The 19,694-nt window shown below is 46.6% G+C and overlaps 1 protein-coding gene across 2 annotated transcripts in view; it reads left to right on the top strand.

Annotated features, from left to right (window-relative positions):
* The first annotated feature begins 504 nt into the window (after positions 1-504).
* The window catches only part of LOC126294989 (uncharacterized), a 158,848-nt gene continuing 139,658 nt past the window's right edge, over positions 505-19,694 (top strand). The window contains exon 1 of one of the 2 annotated variants that reach the window (XM_049987233.1): positions 505-699. In XM_049987233.1, coding sequence (XP_049843190.1) covers positions 612-699 — 88 coding nt within the window. In that variant the 5' untranslated portion in view covers positions 505-611. The remainder of the gene's footprint in view (positions 700-19,694) is intronic. The other variant, XM_049987234.1, reaches the window with a different exon arrangement.

The raw sequence follows: 19,694 nt of genomic DNA, 5'->3' as shown, positions 1-19,694 counted from the left end.
CCTTGTTACTGTGTGTCATTCTTCCATCTTCATCTCTCAGTATTAGTGTAGCGGCCTCATATTGTTGTAGATGTTTCCCAAAGATTTTATAGTAGTTCCTGGAGTTGGTTTTATGATAATTACCTTCTATAGAGTTTATAATATCTTTATGGAATCCTCTCTTGATTCTTCTTGTTTACACACACACACACAGACGTGTGTATGTGTATGTGTGTAAAGAATTATTGCAGTAACTGTGTATTGATGTTAATAAGTGAATTAGCAACTGACACTGTAAGTTCCCTTACTGGAACGTACCATTATTTACTCATAAAGCTGATATTATTACTGTACTTTCTGTGTTGACGAGGCCAGTTGTGTGAAAATATACGGAACGAATGATATTTCGTCCTAATTCTATTAAATAAAAAAACCTGAAAGCGATTGTTTTCACGAGCGACTGCAGGCAGTGTTGCGGCCTTGAAAGCGCGAGGATTCTCTGCTCACGTCTGCCCCGCCACTATCCAAGACAGCGGCGTGCGCGATGCGATGCTCACCTGTCTGCTGAGGTGTTTGTATATCTCTGGCCGCTCTGCCTCGCGGCGCCAGTCACAAGCGCTCAGTCCGCTGAGATGCGCTCGCCGAGACGGTTGGGGCACGCGCCCCTGATACTGTTGCTGCTTTCGCTGCCGCTGCCGTTGCTCGCCGAGGAGAAAGACGGTGAGTCGGATTAAAGGCGCACAGCGAAAATCTGCCCAGCTGGCGGCGACCTCCAACTGCGATCCCGAGAGAGTTCATGATCGCCAGTTCGTGAACCTCTTTCGTGTTCTACACCCACATGATTACACTGCAATTCACATTTAAGTGCTTGGCAGAGTGTTCATCAAACCACAATCATACTATCTCCCTACCATTCCACTCCTGAACAGCGCGCGGGAAGAACGAACACCTAAACCTTTCTGTTCGAGCTCTGATTTCTCTTATTTTATTTTCGTGATCATTCCTACCTATGTAGGTTGGGCTCAACAAAATATTTTCGCATTCGGGAGAGAAAGTTGGTGACTGAAATTTCGTAAATAGATCTCGCCGCGACGAAAAACATCTTTGCTTTAATGACTTCCATCCCAACTCGCGTATCATATCTGCCACACTCTCTCCCCTATTACGTGATAATACAAAACGAGCTTCCCTTTTTTGCACCCTTTCGATGTCCTCCGTCAATCCCACCTGGTAAGGATCCCACACCGCGCATCGAAATTCTAACAGAGGACGAACGAGTGTAGTGTAAGCTGTCTCTTTAGTGGACTTGTTGCGACCTTCCTGACAGGAAATCACGAATCCAATCGCACAACTGAGACGATACCCCATAGGCCTGCAGCTCGATTAGAAGTCGTTTGTGAGGAACGGTGTCAAAAGCTTTCCGGAAATCTAGAAATACGGAATCAACTTGAGATCCCCTGTCGATAGCGGCCATTACTTCGTGCGAATAAAGAGCTAGCTGCGTTGCACAAGAACGATGTTTTCTGAAACCGTGCTGATTACGTATCAATAGATCGTTCCCTTCGAGGTGATTCATAATGTTTGAATACTGTATATGGTCCAAAACCCTACTGCAAACCGACGTCAATGATATAGGTCTGTAGTTAAATGGATTACTCCTACTACCCTTCTTAAACACTGGTGCGACCTGCACAATTTTCCAATCTGTAGGTACAGATCTATCGGTGAGCGAGCGGTTGTATATGCTTGCTAAGTAGGGAGCTATTGTATCAGCGTAATCTGAAAGGAACCAAATCGGTATGGAATCTGGACCTGAAGACTTGCCCGTATCAAGTGATTTGAGTTGCTTCGCAACCCCTAAGGTATCTACTAAGAAACTCATGCTAACAGCTGTTCGTGTTTCAAATTTAGGTATATTCCATTCGTCTTCCCTGGTGAAGGAATTTCGGATAACTGCGTTCAATAACTCCGCTTTAGCGGCACAGTTGTCGGTAACAGTACCATCGGCACTGCGCAGAGAAGGTATTGACTGCGTCTTGCCGCTTGTGTACTTTGTTGCTGCTGTTGTGGTCTTCAGTGCTGCAGCTCGCGTCATGTTGGAAAGGGAGCCTATTTTCAGCTGTTACGCGCATCCCCCACCATTAACTGCTAGTAGCCAGTGAGGCCGGTATTACACTATCAAATTTCTTTCTCAAAGATTTGATCAAAGATGTGATCAAATACTCCGCCAAATATATTTGACAAAGACCTTTGACGTAGCGCTAGAAGGGGTATTACACTGTCATCAAATTTTTCGTCAAAGTTCAAGATGGCTGACAACGACTTGTTATTAACCGCAGCAGTTGCATGCACCGCAATTGCATTTTGTGCACATGCGGAAAAGAAGTGTGTGGGGGGGGGGGGGGGCGGAGGAACCGTACATACGAGGTTGACAGACTTAAATTCCTGGGATTACAACTTGATAATAAATTCAGTTGGGAGGAGCACACCACAGAACTGCAGAAACGCCTTAACAAATCTGTATTTGCAATTCCAGTGTTGCAGGCATAGGCAACATGAAAATGAAAAAGCTTGTATACTTTGCCTACTTTCATATGGTATAATATTTTGGGGTAACTCTTCAAGTCAAACAAAAGTTTTCAGAGTCCAAAAGCGTGTAATACGTGTTATTTGTGGAGTAAATACACGGACGTCCTGCAGAAACCTCTTCAAAGAACTGGGTATACTAACTTTGCCTCTCAGTATATTTACTCCTTAGTGAAATTTGTCCTAAATAATATATCTCTTTTTTCCAACAAACAACTCAGTTCAAACATACAATACCAGGAACAAAAATGATCTGCACAAGGACATAAAAAGCACTTACTTTAGTTCAAAAAGTGGTCCACTACTCAGGAACACCCATTTTCAATGATATGCCAGCAAACATAAAAAAAATTAGTTACAAATAAAGATCAGTTTAAAAGGAGCCTGAAAGACTTACTAGTGGCCAAATCCTTCTACTCCATTGACGAAATTTTTAATAGAAACAAATGATGTATTTATTCATACTATTAGTATTGTTATTTCAGCTTAAAAAACATTGACATGTTCCACATCCACGAGTATCTCCTCAGCACGGATCTATAGAACGAAAAACTAATCTAATCTGGGCGAAGCCGTGGGTTTTACGACGACACGATAAAATCATTCAACAAAACTCGTTACGTGAGTTTACAGTGGAAGACGTCAAGTCGTACATCAATTACTTAAGAATGGATGAGCATACAGTTCTGTATGTGCTCAGTGAAGTGTATATTCATATCACAAAGCACAATATTCACTTAAGAACCGCTACATCTTCAGAAGACAGGCTCACTGTAACACTCCGATTCCTTCCTACAGGAGAGGGTTGGGTTAGGTTAGGCCAGGTCTTCAATCTTCGTAATCTATTTTTGTATTCAGCGTGCCTCACGTTGTAAAGCGCCTCATCAGCTTCATACATCTCTATTAATTTTGTAACTGTCGGCACACACCAGTTGTATTTATCGGCAATGTTTATAAAAACACTACAGACGACAGAACGCTGCAGCGATGCTAGCGCGCCATGTGGTAACATGTCACATTGCAGTGAACAGAAGACAAGCGATTTCTTTGATCAAATCTATAGCGAGGCCCTAGATTTGATCAAATATTGGACGACATTTGACAAAGTTCCCTATTACACCATCAAATATCTTTGACAAAGATATTGGACAAAGAAATTTGACAGTGTAATACCGGCCTAAGATTCACTCTCTTTCCGAGCGGCTAGCCGCGAATTACAAACTGGACCGCTGTTGCCGCATTTTGCGATAATACAGTTTCATTCTTAGAGCGACCGAATTGCAATAACTCGTGCTGAACTCCTGCAGATCTGCTTTATAACAGTCACGCGACAGAATGTACAAATTTGACTTTCTTGCACGTGAATGTGGTCTCACAGTTTAGCGTTTACCCGCATATTACTGTCACTATAATCCGATAGAATTAATTTGCGGAAAGGTTACCAGCTATGTAGGGGCGGGGGAGGGGGGGAGGGAACATTCAAGATAAAAGACACTGAAAATCTTGTGCATGAAGCAATGGACAGCTGTGTTGTGTCACACTAAAAAGATTCAAAAATAAGGCTTTTATAGTGAGGTGAAGATGGATAAAAGCCTAGAACTATCATCCTTAATTTACAATCAGATGTTTCGGACTTGGACTCAGATAGCGGATGGTATTACGACGTAGACTTTGAAACAAAGTAAAGTAACATTTTTTCTTGATTTTAAAGATTCATATTTTATAAACGTTTCTGTCAACATATCAATTGCATACACTGTATACGAGAACTTACTACATTTTATTGATTAGGGATATGTAGCCTGTGAAGTATTCAGACTGTAATATTCAACACATTGTCCAAGGAGAAGTTAAGCTTTTACCAGCCAGTTGTATTACGTGCGAGAATGCGTTTGTGTAAATTCATCAGAAACTCCAGTATGTCGACAAGTAAGCCAGTGTCATTTTTATGGCACGAATTGGAAAATGCTTAAAATGGAAAGGAGGGTTACCTGTCGAGATATCGATAGTTTTCGACGTTATCAGGGTATTCATTCGAATTATTCACTAAAGATGGCTAATTGTTAGCTCATTCAGTGGATCATAAATGCGTTCTCCCACTGTAACATCGAATGAGTTACTTAAAATTCATAATGCCTGTTCAACATATGATAACATACTGACAATTTTTATGATGTTTTGCACTAGTATTTGCTACCAGTAATTCTTTTCTACGCATAATGATTTACATTGAACTGCAGTGAAACACACAATCATAGGCTCATGCACTACTGGCCATTAAAATTGCTACACCAAGAAGAAATGCAGATGATAAACGGGTATTCATTGGACAAATATATTATACTAGAACTGACATGTGATTACATTTTCACTCAGTTTGTGAGGATAGATCCTGAGTAATCAGTATCCAGAACAACCACCTCGGGCCGTAACAACGGTCTCGATACGCCTGGGCATTGAGTCGAACAGAGCTCGGATGGCGTGTACAGGTACAGCTGGCCGTGCAGCTTCAACACGATACCACAGTTCATCGAGAGTAGTGACTGGTGTATTGTGACGACAGTTGCTCGGCCACCATTGACCAGACGTTTTCAATTGGTGAGAGATCTGGAGAATGTGCTGGCCAGGGCAGCAGTCGAACATTTTCTGTATCCAGAAAGGCCCGTACAAGACCTGCAGCATGCGGTCGTGCATTATCCTGCTGAAATGTAGGGTTTTGCAGGGATCGAATGACAGTAGAGCCACAGGTCGTAACACATCTGTAATGTAACGTCCAGTGTTCAATGTGCCGTCAATGCGAACAAGAGATGACCGAGACGTGTAACCAATGGCACCCCATACCTTCAAGCCGGTTGATATGCCAGTTTGGCGATGAGGAATACTCGTTTCCAATGTAAATTCACCGTGATGTCGCCGAACACGGATGCGACCATCGTGATGCTGTAAACAGAACCTGGATTCATCCGAAAAAATGACGTTTTGCCATTCGTGCACCCAGGTTCGTCGTAGAGTACACCATCGCAGGCGCTCCTGCCTGTGATGCAGCGTTAAGGGTAACCGCATCAACGGTCTCCAAGCTGATAGTCCGTGCTGCTGCAAACGTCGTCGAACGGTTCGTGCAGATGGTTGTTGTCTTGCAAACGTCCCCATCTGTTGATTCAGGGATCGAGACGTGGCTGCACGATCCGTTACAGCCGTGTGGATAACATGTCTGTCATCTCGACCGCTAGTGATACGAGGCCGTTGGGATCCAGCACGGCGTTCTGTATTACCCTCTTGAACCCACCGATTCCATATTCTGCTAACAGTCATTGGATCTCGACCAACGCGAGCAACAATGTCGCGATGCGATAAACCGCAATCGCGATAGGCTATACAATCCGACCTTTATGAAAGTCGGAAACGTGATGGTACGCATTTCTCCTCCTACATCTACATCTACATCTACATGACTACCCTGCAATTCACATTTAAGTGCATGGCAGAGGGTTCATCGAACCACAATCATACTATCTCTCTACTATTCCACTCCCGAACAGCGAGCGGGAAAAACGAACACCTAAACCTTTCTGTTCGAGCTCTGATTTCTCTTATTTTATTTTCATGATCATTCATGGGCTCAACAAAATATTTTCGCATTCGGAAGAGAAAGTTGGTGACTGAAATTTCGTAAAAAGGTCTCGCCGCGACGAAAAACGTCTATGCTTTAATGACTTCCATCCCAACTCGTGTATCATATCTGCCACACTCTCCGCTATAACGTGATAATACAAAACGAGCTGCCCTTTTTTGCACCCTTTCGATGTCCTCCGTCAATCCCACCTGGTAAGGATCCCACACCGTGCAGCAGTATTCTAACAGAGGACGAACGAGTGTAGTGTAAGCTGTCTCTTTAGTGGACTTAATGCATCTTCTAAGTGTCCTGCCAATGAAACGCAACATTTGGCTCGCCTTCCCGACAATATTATCTATGTGGTCCTTCCAACTGAAGTTGTTCGTAATTTTAACACCCAGGTACTTAGTTGAATTGACAGCCTTGAGAATTGTACTATTTATCGAGTAATCGAATTCCAACGGATTTCTTTTGAAACTCATGTGGATCATCTCACACTTTTCGTTATTTAGCGTCAACTGCCACCTGACACACCATACAGCAATCTTTTCTAAATCGCTTTGCAACTGATACTGGTCTTCGGATGACCTTACTAGACGGTAAATTACCTGCGAACAATCTAAGAGAACTGGTCAGTTGTCACCCAGGTGATGTATATAGATCAGGAACAGCAGAGGTCCCAGGACGCTTCCCTAGGGAACACCTGATATCACTTCAGTTTTACTCGATGATTTGCCGTCTATTACTACGAACTGCGACCTTCCTGACAGGAAATCACGAATCCAGTCGCACAATGCCTTACACGAGGCATCACAACAACGTTTCACCAGGCAACGCCGGTCAACTGCTGTATGAGAAATCGGTTGGAAACTTTCCTCATGTCAGGACGTTGTAGGTGTCGCCACCGGCGCCAACCTTGTGTGAATGGTCTGAAAAGCTAATCATTTGCATATCACAGCATCTTTTTCCTGTCGGTTAAATTTAGCGTCTGTAGCACGTCATATTCGTGGTGTAGCAAATTTTAATGGCCAATAGTGTACATATGCTCAGGGACTGGGTGTTATGTACCCAAATTGCGTGAAAATGTAAGCACGTGTCTGTTGTAGTATAACATATTTGTCCAATGAATATCAGTTTATCATCTGCTTTTTTTCTTGGTGTAGCAATTTTAATGGCCACTTTTGTATGTTATAGTTCATTGTAGTTGTTAGGGGCGGACGTCCCACGCCGCTTGTTGAATTTCATCGTTGATCCAATTAGTCAGGTTTCTATTAGAGATGGCAGCTACCCCTCTGACCGAACACGCTGAGCTACCTTGCCGGGTAGCACTCAGCTACCCTGGCGGACGTTAACAGCGGTTACACTCTGCGCGCACGGCTGTAAGTTTCCGGCGCTTCACACGGTCCCGCGACAGAGAGAGAGAGAGAGAGAGAGAGAGAGAGAGAGAGAGTCGCTTTCTCTCTTCCCGCTGAGTCACGCCGTCTCTCAAGGACTCAGCACGGACTCTCCCAGCGGGGAGAAGAGAAAGGTCATCACGCACACTGAGCACGCTACAGCGTGGAGGAGCGGCCTCGCACGACGGACTACAACTGCTGTCCTAAAGCTGACCAAATGCAACTCGTAAACTGGAGGCAAATGGTGACTGCGCTCTCTGTAGGTCAACATCAATTCTCCGCAGGCATAAGCGTCCGCAAGGAGGGGGTACCGGGGGCAGTCAGCCCCCGCTGGAATCTGGTCACGGCTTTTTATTCACAACAGAATTCTCACCTATTATTGTCTGCAAATCTAGTGAGCTGTAGGTCTACCGAAACGGGCAGTACTGTGGCTTCAGCAATGACTGTTTTCCTGTATGTCACACTGTTCACACGAAGCTACACTGAGGTTACAAAAGTCGTGGGTTATCTCAAACACCGTGACGGACCTCATTTTCTTCTGTGTAGAGCAGCAACTCGTCGTGGCATGGACTCAACAAGTCGTTGGAAGTACCCCGCAGAAATATGGCTGCTGCCTCTTACACCCGTCCACAATTGCTAAAGTGTCTCAGATAATTCGCTCGAATTGTCTAGAAAGTTCTTGAAATCAATGACGAACAATTATGGCCGAGTTACATTGTGCATTGTCGTCCATAAAAATTCCATTGTTCTACATCTACATCTACATTAATACTCCGCAAGCTACCCAAGGGAAGCAGTGGTTGGGAAGGGAGTGTGACAGGGTTGTAGCCTCTCCCCGATGTTATTCAATCTGTATATTGAGCAAGCAGTAAAGGAAACAAAAGAAAAATTCGCAGTAGGTATTAAAATTCATGGAGAAGAAATAAAAACTTTGAAGTTCGCTGATGACATTGTAATTCTGTCAGAGACAGCAAAGTACCTGGAAGAGCAGTTGAACGGACTGGACAGTGTCTTGAAAGGAGGATATAAGATGAAAATCAACAAAAGCATAACGAGGACAATGGAATGTAGTCGAATTAATTCGGGCGATGCTCAGGGAATTAGATTAGGAAATTAGACACTTAAAGTAGTAAAGGAGTTTTGTTATTTGGGGAGCAAAATAACTGATGATGATCGAAGTAGAGAGGATATAAAATGTAGACTAGCAATGGCAAGGTAAGCGCTTCTGAAGAAGAGAAATTTCTTAACGTCGAGTATAGATTTAAGTGTCACGAAGTCATTTCTGAAAGTATTTGTATGGAGTGTAGCCATGTATGAAAGTGAAACATGCACGATAAATAGTTTGGAAAAGAAGAGAATAGAAGCTTTCGAAATGTGGTGCTAGAGAAGAATGCTAAAGATTAGATGGGTAGATCACATAACTAATGAGGAGGTATTGAATAGAATTGGGGAGAAAAGAGGTTTGTGGCACAATTTGACGATAAGAAGGGACCGGTTCGTAGGGCACATTCTGAGGCATCAAGTGATCACAAATTTAGTATTGGAGGGCAGCGTGGAGGCTAAAAATCGTAGAGGGAGACCAAGAGATGAATACACTAAGCACATTCAGAAGGATGTAGGTTGCAGTAGGTACTGGGCAATGAAGAAGCTTGCACAGCATAGGGTGCTGCATCAAACCAGTTTCAGGACTGAAGACCAGAACAACAACAACAAGCTACCCAACGGTGTGTGGCGGAGGGCACTTAACGTGCTACTGTCATTACCTCCCTTTCCTGTTCCAGTCGCGTATGGTTCCCGGGAAGAACGACTGCCGGAAAACCTCCGTGCGCGCTCTAATCTCTCTAATTTTACGTTCGTGATCTCCTCGGGAGGTGTAAGTAGGGCGAAGCAATATATTCGATACCTTATTCAGAAACGCACCCTCTCGAAACCTGGACAGCAGGCTACACTGCGATGCAGAGCGTCTCTTGCAGAGTCTGCCACTCGAGTTTGCTAAACGTCTCCGTAACGCTACCACGCTTACGAAATAACTCTGTGACGAAACGAGCCGGTCTTCTTTGGATCTTCTCTATGGCCTCCGTCAACCCGACCTGGTACGGATCCCACACTGATGAACAATACTCCAGTATAGGTCGAACGAGTGTTTTGTAAGCCACCTCCTTTGTTGGTGGACTACATTTTCTATGGACTCTCCCAATGAATCTCAACCTGGTACCTACCTTACCGACAATTAATTTTATATGATCATTGCACTTCAAATCGTTCCGCACGCACACTCCCAGATATTTTACAGAAGTAACTGCTACCAGTGTTTGTTCCGCGATCATATAGTCACACAATAAAGGATCCTTCTTTCTATGTATTCGCAATACATTATTTATTATATATTTATATGTATTGTGAAAAGCAATGGCCCCATCACTCCCCTGTGGCACGCCAGAGGTTACTTTAACGTCTGTAGACGTCTCTTCATTGATAACAACATGCTGTGTTCTGTTTGCTAAAAACTCTTCAATGCTGCCACACAGCTGGTCAGATATTCCGTAGGCTCTTACTTTATCAGGCGACAGTGCGGAACTGTATCGAACGCCCGCCTTCCGGAAGTCAAGAAAAATGGCATCTACCTGGGAGCCTGTATCTAATATTTTCTGGGTCTCATGAAGAAATAAAGCGAGTTGGGTCTCACACAATCGCTGTTTCCGGAATCCATGTTCGTTCCTACAGAGTAGATTCTGGGTTTCCAGTAATGACATGACACGCGACTAAAAAAAACAAAAATTCTACAACAGATCGATGTCATAGACATAGGCAAATAGTTTTGCGCATCTGCTCGACGACCCTTCTTGAAAACTGGGACTACATGTGCTCTTTTGCAATCATTTCGAACCTTGCGTTCCTCTACAGACTTGCTGTACACGGCTGTTAGAAGGGGGGGGGGCAAGTTTTTTCGCTTACTCCGACACGATATTAGGGCCGGCCGTTGTGACCGAGCGGTTCTAGACGCTTCAGTCCGGAACCGCGCGGCTGCTATGGTCGCTGCTTCGAATCCTGCCTCGGGCACCGATGTGTGTGATGTCCTTAGGTTAGTTAGGTTTAAGTAGTTCTAAGTCTAGGGGACTGATGACCTCAGATAGTAAGTCCCATAGTGCTCAGAGCCATTTGAACCATTTTTGAGCGATATTATGAGGTGTGCACTGACTTTTGTGGCCTCCGTGTATGAGAGAAACGCGACACACTGATGAACTGTAACTTTGCGACCGTTTGGGCAGAATCGTGTCGTTCGACCTGTTGAAGGCGATGAAGCACCGATGCAGCGTGGCAAATACTCAACAAACCGTCGTACCTCACGGTCAGTTGTGACTGATGCAAACACGGAATGTGTATCTGCATATGCGCCATAATGCAGGGAATATTTCGGAAGACGTCGACTATGCGAATGTCACCGTACCCTCTGCCTGGAACGGTTAGTTCTGTGCTGCCATCACAGGCGTGTATTCAAACACCGCCCCGCTTGACAAGTTAACCGCAGTCTGAAGGCACAACTCGGCAGTCGGTGTACGCAACGTACTACAGGAAAGCACAGGTCTCGTCCAACAAGACCAACGTAGCGCCATGCCCCATGAAGGTAGCGAAGCGACAGCGGAAGAGCGAAGGCTCAATGTGTGGCTGCACGGTGAGGGAAAACTACACTCCTGGAAATGGAAAAAAGAACACATTGACACCAGTGTGTCAGACCCGCCATACTTGCTCCGGACACTGCGAGAGGGCTGTACAAGCAATGATCACACGCACGGCACCGCGGACCCACCAGGAACCGCGGTGTTGGCCGTCGAATGGCGCTAGCTGCGCAGCATTTGTGCACCGCCGCCGTCAGTGTCAGCCAGTTTGCCGTGGCATACGGAGCTCCATCGCAGTCTTTAACACTGGTAGCATGCCGCGACAGCGTGGACGTGAACCGTATGTGCAGTTGACGGACTTTGAGCGAGGGCGTATAGTGGGCATGCTGGAGGCCGGGTGGACGTACCGCCGAATTGCTCAACACGTGGGGCGTGAGGTCTCCACAGAACATCGATGTTGTCGCCAGTGGTCGGCGGAAGGTGCACGTGCCCGTCGACCAGGGACCGGACCGCAGCGACGCACGGATGCACGCCAAGACCGTAGGATCCTACATAGTGCCGTAGGGGACCGCACCGCCACTTCCCAGCAAATTAGGGACACTGTTGCTCCTGGGGCATCGGCGAGGACCATTCGCAACCGTCTCCATGAAGCTGGGCTACGGTTCCGCACACCGTTAGGCCGTCTTCCGCTCATGCCCCAAGATCGTGCAGCCCGCCTCCAGTGGTGTCGCGACAGGCGTGAATGGAGGGCCGAATGGAGACGTGTCGTCTTCAGCGATGAGAGTCGCTTCTGCCTTGGTGCCAATGATGGTCGTATGCGTGTTTGGCGCCGTGCAGGTGAGCGCCACAATCAGGACTGCATACGACCGAGGCACACAGGGCCAACACCCGGCATCATGGTGTGGGGAGCGATCTCCTACACTGGCCGTACACCTCTGGTGATCGTCGAGGGGACACTGAATAGTGCACGGTACATCCAAACCGTCATCGAACCCATCGTTCTATCATTCCTAGACCGGCAAGGGAACTTGCTGTTCCAACAGGACAATGCACGTCCGCATGTATCCCGTGCCACCCAACGTGCTCTAGAAGGTGTAAGTCAACTACCCTGGCCAGCAAGATCTCCGGATGTGTCCCCCATTGAGCATGTTTGGGACTGGATGAAGCGTCGTCTCACGCGGTCTGCACGTCCAGCACGAACGCTGGTCCAACTGAGGCGCCAGGTGGAAATGGCATGGCAGGCCGTTCCACAGGACTACATCCAGCATCTCTACGATCGTCTCCATGGGAGAATAGCAGCCTGCATTGCTGCGAAAGGTGGATATACACTGTACTAGTGGTGACATTGTGCATGCTCTGTTGCCTGTGTCTATGTGCCTGTGGTTCTGTAAGTGTGATCATGTGATGTATCTGACCCCAGGAATGTGTCAATAAAGTTTCCCCTTCCTGGGACAATGAATTCACGGTGTTCTTATTTCAATTTCCAGGAGTGTATATGCAGAAACAGGCAACGTCGTCAACCGAAGCCAAAAAACTATACTCAGTATCGTACAGAAATGGAAAGAAGAAAAAACTCTCGTCAGCCGGCCACGACAGGGGCGTCCTCAGGAACTCGCGAACAACAGACAAGAGGAAGGTACTTCGAATGGTGAAAAACGACCCGCGTCTATGTCCTCTGAAACAGCTCCAGAACTGGCAGAAGGTTTTGGTACCGAAGTTAGTGTTAGAACAGTGCTCAGATGTCTGAACAGTGATGGGTACAATGCCAGAGTGCCAAGACGCAAGCCGTTCGTTTGTTGTTGTTGTGGTCTTCAAAATGGTTCAAATGGCTCTGAGCACTATGAGACTTAACATCTGTGGTCATCAGTCCCCTAGAACTTAGAACTACTTAAACCTAACCAACCTAAGGGCATTACACACATCCGTGCCCGAGGCAGGATTCGAACCAGCGACCGTAGCGGTTACGCGGTTCCAGACTGCAGCGCCTAGAATCGCTCGGCCACACTGTGGTCTTCAGTCCAGAGACTGGTTTGATGCAACTCTCCATACTACTCTGTTCTGTGCAACCTTCTTCATCTCCCAGTACCTACTGCAACCTACATCCTTCTGAATCTGCTTAGTGTACTCATCTCTTGCTCTCCCTCTACGATTTTTACCCTCCACGCTGCCCTCCAATACTAAATTTGTGATCCCTTGGTGCCTCAGAACATGTCCTACCAACCGGTCCCTTCTTCTAGTTAAGTTGTGCCACAAACTTCTCTTCTCCCCAATCCTATTCAATACCTCCTCATTAGTTATGTGGCCTACCCATCTAATCTTCAGCATTCTCCTCTAGCACCACATTTCGATAGCTTCTATTCTCTTCTTGTCCAAACTATTTATTGTCCACGTTTCACTTCTATGCATGGCTACACTACACTTCCTGACATTAAAATCTACACTCGATGTTATCAAATTTCTCTTCTTCAGCAACGCTTTCCTTCCCATTGCGAGTCTACATTTTATATCCTCTACTTCGACCATCATCGGTTACTTTGCTCCCCAAACAGCAAAACTCGTTTACTACGCCGCTTGGCGGGCTCGGGCGCCGCGGCCAGCGGTCCCGGGTTCGGCGCCCGCCTCCGCCGCCCCCGGGCTACGCGGCAGGTTCTGCCGGGGAGCCGGGCCGCATTCCTACGAGCTCTTAATTTTACTGCCGTCCTCCAGAGCGATCTGCATGCTCGGCATTCCAGCTGCCTGCCGAGGCTTCTTTCCTTTTTTTCAGTTTCTGTCCGCGCACGTGGCTCGCATTTCGTGTTCCAATTAAAGCAGGTTTTACACCGGAGCGAACACGAGCGTCAGCGACAGACAAGTCTCTCCGTTATAAAAGGTATGCGACCGCGAGCGAACTCCATCCGCTAGTGCTCGGTTCGCATTCGACAGTGTTCGCTCGTTGATTTTCAGTCCTTTAATGTACCGAGGTAGCAAGTTCACGTCTTCTGAATATCGTCGCAAAAAACCACACCGCTACGTTCTCTACCTTTGTTGTTCTTTACATTCAATAGACAAATTTAGGTATTAAACAACAAAATGTCAATAGCAATAAGAGTGGACGTGATTGCGGACGAAAGCTTTCTGTAGTTTTTCTTTCGACCAAAAAATCGCCAGTCCATTATTCATTTATCTTATTAAAGTTTTATTTCTCTACTTTTTGCCAAAATATGCGCATATTTTCTCTTCATTACTATTGGTACTGGTAAATACACTATGTGATCAAAAGTATCCGGACAGCTGGCTCAAAATGACTTACAAGTTCGTGGCGCCCTCCACCGGTAATGCTGGAATTCAGTATGGTGTTGGTCCACCCTTAGCCTTGATGACAGCTTCCACTCTCGCAGGCATACGTTCAGTTAGGTGCTGGAAGGTTTCTTGCGGAATGGCAGCCCATTCTTCACGGAGTGCTGCGCTGAGCAGAGGTATCGATGTCCGTCAGTGAGGCCTGGCACGAAGTCGGCGTTCCAAAACATCGCAGAGGTGTTCTGTAGGATTCAGACCAGGACTCCCTGTAGGCCAGTCCGTTACAGGGATGTCATTGTCGAGTAACCACTTAGCCACGGGCCTTGCTTTATGAACAGGCGCTCGATCGTATTGAAAGATGCAGTCGCCATCCCCGAATTGCTCTCCAACAGTGGGAAGCAAGAAGGTTCTTAAAACACAAATGTACGCCTGTAGCCGGCCGGAGTGGCCGAGCTGTTCTAGGCGCTGCAGTCTGGAACCGCCCGACGCTACGGTCGCAAGTTCGAATCGTGCCTCGGGCATGCATGCGTGTGATGTCCTTAGGTTAGTTAGGTTTAAGTAGTTCTAAGTTCTAAGGGACTGGTGACCTCAGAAGTTAAGTCCCATAGTGCTCAGCCATTTTGTAGGCCTGTGCCGTAATAGTGCAACGCAAAAGAACAAGGGGTGCTGACGAGAATCCGCACGCAATTGTGCAATCACGTCATCAACACAGATTTTCTGTGAACGTTTGGGCAGGCATTGTTGGTGATGTCTCGATTGGGCCCCATGTTCTTCCACCTACGCTCGATGGAGCACGTTATCAACATTTCATACGGGATACTTTGCCTGTGCTGCTAGAACATGTGCCTTTACAAGTACGACACAACATGTGGTTCATGCACGATGGAGCTCCTGCACATTTCAGTCCAAGTGTTCGTACGCTTCTCAACAACAGATTCGGTGACCGACGGCTTGGTAGAGGCGGACTAATTCCGTGGCCTCCACGCTCTCCTGACCTCAACCCTCTCGACTTTTATTTATGGGGGTATTTGAAAGCTCTTGTCTACTCAACCCCGGTACCAAATGTAGAGACTCTTCGTCCTCATATTGTGAACGGCTGTGACACAATACGCCATTCTCCAGGGCTGCATCAGCGCATCAGGGATTCCGTGCGACGGAGGGTGGATGCATGTATCCTCACTAACGGAGAACATTTTGAACATTTCCTGTAACAGAGTGTTTGAAGTCATGCTGGTACATTCTGTTGCTGTGTGTTTCCATTCCATGATTAATGTGTTTTGAAAGGAAGGAATAAAATGAGATCTAACGTGGAAAGTAAGCGTTTCCGGTCACATCTCCACATAACATTTTTTCATTTGTGTGAGAGGAATGTTTCTTGAAAGTTTGGCCGTATCTTTTTTGTAACACCCTGTATATATATGAAGGGTGATTATAATGAAAAGTAAACTTTTAAAACCGCTGTAGGAATGACTTCAAATTGCAACGGAATATTATCTGAGAACGGGGAAAACGTATGGCAGAAAAATGAATAAACAATTACAAAAGGTAGCAATAGATGGTGGTGTAAGTATCATACTCATAATAATTTAATAGTGATAGACTGCAAATCACAAATAAATCATACAACATTGTCTAAGGTGTACGTTTGACATTAAACAAACTATACTACTCAGTGTACATGGCTGTACAGATGTGATAGCGTTATTCACGTTAGCTCATCCACCACGGCAAGATTATATCACATCGGATGGGAAATATCGGTTTTTGGAAAAATTTTGAAAGTTTGTGGTAAGGTCTTACGGGACCAAACTGCTGACGACATCGGTCCGTAAGCCTACACAGTACTTAATCTAAATTAAAATGCCTTACTCTATGGACAACACGCACCCATGCCCGAAGGAGGATTCGAACCTGCGACGGGGGGAGCCGCACGAACCGTTACAAGACGCCTCAGACCGCGCGGCTAAAACGGCTTTCAACTGTCCTGAGGCCAAAAACCGCATGAAAAGCATCAGTCAAAATGAAATCAGAGTATCAACGTGCGTGTGATTGGCGCAAAACATGCTCAGTATGCTGTCCACCGTTGTGTGCAGCAACTTTAAATCGAGAAACAGCATGTTCCACAGCTGATCGAAGTGTTCCCGGGTTCGCGTTCCATGTGTTGCAAAGTACGAGACTTCAATGCAGCTACGTTTGCGACCGCAACACTGAACACAACATATTTCAGATACCCCCACAGCCAGAAGTCACACAGGTTAAAATCAGGTGATCGGGACGGCCAGGCTGTAGGGAAATGGCGGCTGATAATTCTAGCATTTCCGAAATGGCGCTTCAGCAGCAGCTTAACTGGGTTTGCAATGTGCGGAGGTGCGCCATCTTGCATAAAAATGATCCCATCCACACATACACGCTGTTGGAGAGCTGGAATGACGTGGTTGCCCAAAAAACACGTGACGGATGACGGTACAGGTGTACAGGTAACAGGACCGGCAGCACTATCTCTTCGAAAAAATCTGCTCCTGTGATAAATGGCGCCGTAAACCCTGAAACGTCCTCTTAGAAAAGTTTATGAATTACTGTGCTAATAAACCCCTTACGTTATTTTATTTTCAAACAGCTGAGCAGAATTGAACTTAACTCAGACATTTCTCTCTTCACTTTTTCTGATCGACACTAAACTGACACACAATATTTTTAGCGCAACGCAATATGACTTTCAATAATCGCTACAAAAGAAACGCCTTGACTAACAATAACCTATACCTTTCACATATCACTTACCTCACAAAAATCTTCGTTACTGGAACTACTGCAATACAGCGAGCGCCACTACTGCCAGCTAAATAAAAGATTCTGACTACTGAAGGCACTAAATACTGATAGGCATAGTTAGCAAATGAAAGATTTTGATAGAGAACAAACAATGTATTTACCTTAATAATGTTCAAAAGTGGAATATAATAGAAAGAAACTTCCACATGGGAAAAATATATTAAAAACAAAGATTCCAAGACTTACCAAGCGGGAAAGCGCCGGTAGATAGACACAATGAATAAAACACATAAACACACACACAGAATTTCGAGCTTTCGCAACCGGCGGCTGCTTCGTCAGGAAAGAGGGAAGGAAAAGGAAAGATGAAAGGATGTGGGTTTTAAGGGAGAGGGTAAGGAGTCATTCCAATCCCGGGAGCAGAAAGACTTACCTTAGGGGGAAAAAAGGATAGGTATATACTCGCGCGCGCGCGCGCGCACACACACACACACACACACACACACACACACACACACACACACACATATCCATCCATACATACACAGACACTTTAAATATGTCTGCTTGTGTCTGTGTATGTATGAATGGATATGTGTGTGTGTATGTGTGCGCGAGTATATACCTATCCTTTTTTCCCCCTAAGGTAAGTCTTTCCGCTCCCGGGATTGGAATGACTCCTTACCCTCTCCCTTAAGACCCACATCCTTTCAGTTTTCCTTTTCCTTCCCTCTTTCCTGACGAAGCAGCCGCCGGTTGCGAAAACTCGAAATTCTGCGTGTGTGTTTGTGTGTTTTATTCATTGTGCCTATCTACCGGCGCTTTCCCGCTTGGTAAGTCTTGGAATCTTTGTTTTTAATATATATATATATATATATATATATATCAGTTCAAGACATCCAGTCTTACAAATTTACTGTCTCTGATGGACACACGTCCAGATCGTCCGCTCTCAAAACTCCGCCATCTCTTTCCCCACATCCACCACTGCTGGCGGCTCACCTCCAACTGCGCAACGCTACGCGCTGTTAACAGCCAACTGCCCAACACTACGAATAGAGAATATTTCAACAATGCCGACCAGCCACAGACTGCACACAGCACAGCCAGTGATTTTCATACAGAGCGCTACGTGGCGCTACCAACACAAAAACCTAAAGAGCCTACTTACAACCCACAGCACGCGGTGACCTTTTCAGGATGAAATGGTACTCGTTGATTTGCGTGTGGATTTTCCGTTGCCCATATTCGACAATTCTGTGTATTGACATATCCCCTCAGATGGAAGTGGGGTTCGTCTGTCCACAAAATATTCCACGGTCAATCATTGTCCACATCCATGGGAGCAATAAATTCCAAAGCAAAGATCTCTCTTGCTGGCACGTCAACGGTAATCAACTCGTGCACGTGGGTAATTCTGAATGGATAGCTAAGAAGGACGTTTTGTCGGGATTTAGGCGCCGTGATCGCGGGTCCGGCCACCACACGTTTGCACACCACCACTCGTCTCCTGCTGCACTGCCGTGGCCACTGCTTCCACTGACCTCGAACCACTTCGTTTCCTCCCTCTACCAGGTTGCACACCACCACTCGTCTCCTGCTGCACTGCCGTGGCCACTGCTTCCACTGACCTCGAACCACTTCGTTTCCTCCCTCTACCAGGTTGCACACCACCACTCGTCTCCTGCTGCACTGCCGTGGCCGCTGCTTCCACTGACCTCGAACCACTTCGTTTCCTCCCTCTACCAGGTTGCACACCACCACTCGTCTCCTGCTGCACTGCCGTGGCCACTGCTTCCACTGACCTCGAACCACTTCGTTTCCTCCCTCTACCAGGTTGCACACCACCACTCGTCTCCTGCTGCACTGCCGTGGCCACTGCTTCCACTGACCTCGAACCACTTCGTTTCCTCCCTCTACCAGGTTGCACACCACCACTCGTCTCCTGCTGCACTGCCGTGGCCACTGCTTCCACTGACCTCGAACCACTTCGTTTCCTCCCTCTACCAGGTTGCACACCACCACTCGTCTCCTGCTGCACTGCCGTGGCCACTGCTTCCACTGACTTCGAACCACTTCGTTTCCTCCCTCTACCAGGTTGCACACCACCACTCGTCTCCTGCTGCACTGCCGTGGCCACTGCTTCCACTGACCTCGAACCACTTCGTTTCCTCCCTCTACCAGGTTGCACACCACCACTCGTCTCCTGCTGCACTGCCGTGGCCACTGCTTCCACTGACCTCGAACCACTTCGTTTCCTCCCTCTACCAGGTTGCACACCACCACTCGTCTCCTGCTGCACTGCCGTGGCCACTGCTTCCACTGACCTCGAACCACTTCGTTTCCTCCCTCTACCAGGTTGCACACCACCACTCGTCTCCTGCTGCACTGCCGTGGCCACTGCTTCCACTGACTTCGAACCACTTCGTTTCCTCCCTCTACCAGGTTGCACACCAC

This window comes from Schistocerca gregaria, chromosome 11 (assembly GCF_023897955.1).
Source record: "Schistocerca gregaria isolate iqSchGreg1 chromosome 11, iqSchGreg1.2, whole genome shotgun sequence".
Lineage (NCBI taxonomy): Eukaryota > Metazoa > Arthropoda > Insecta > Orthoptera > Acrididae > Schistocerca > Schistocerca gregaria.
The sequence above is the reverse complement of the archived record's forward strand: the minus strand, read 5'-3'. Positions and strand labels throughout refer to the sequence as shown.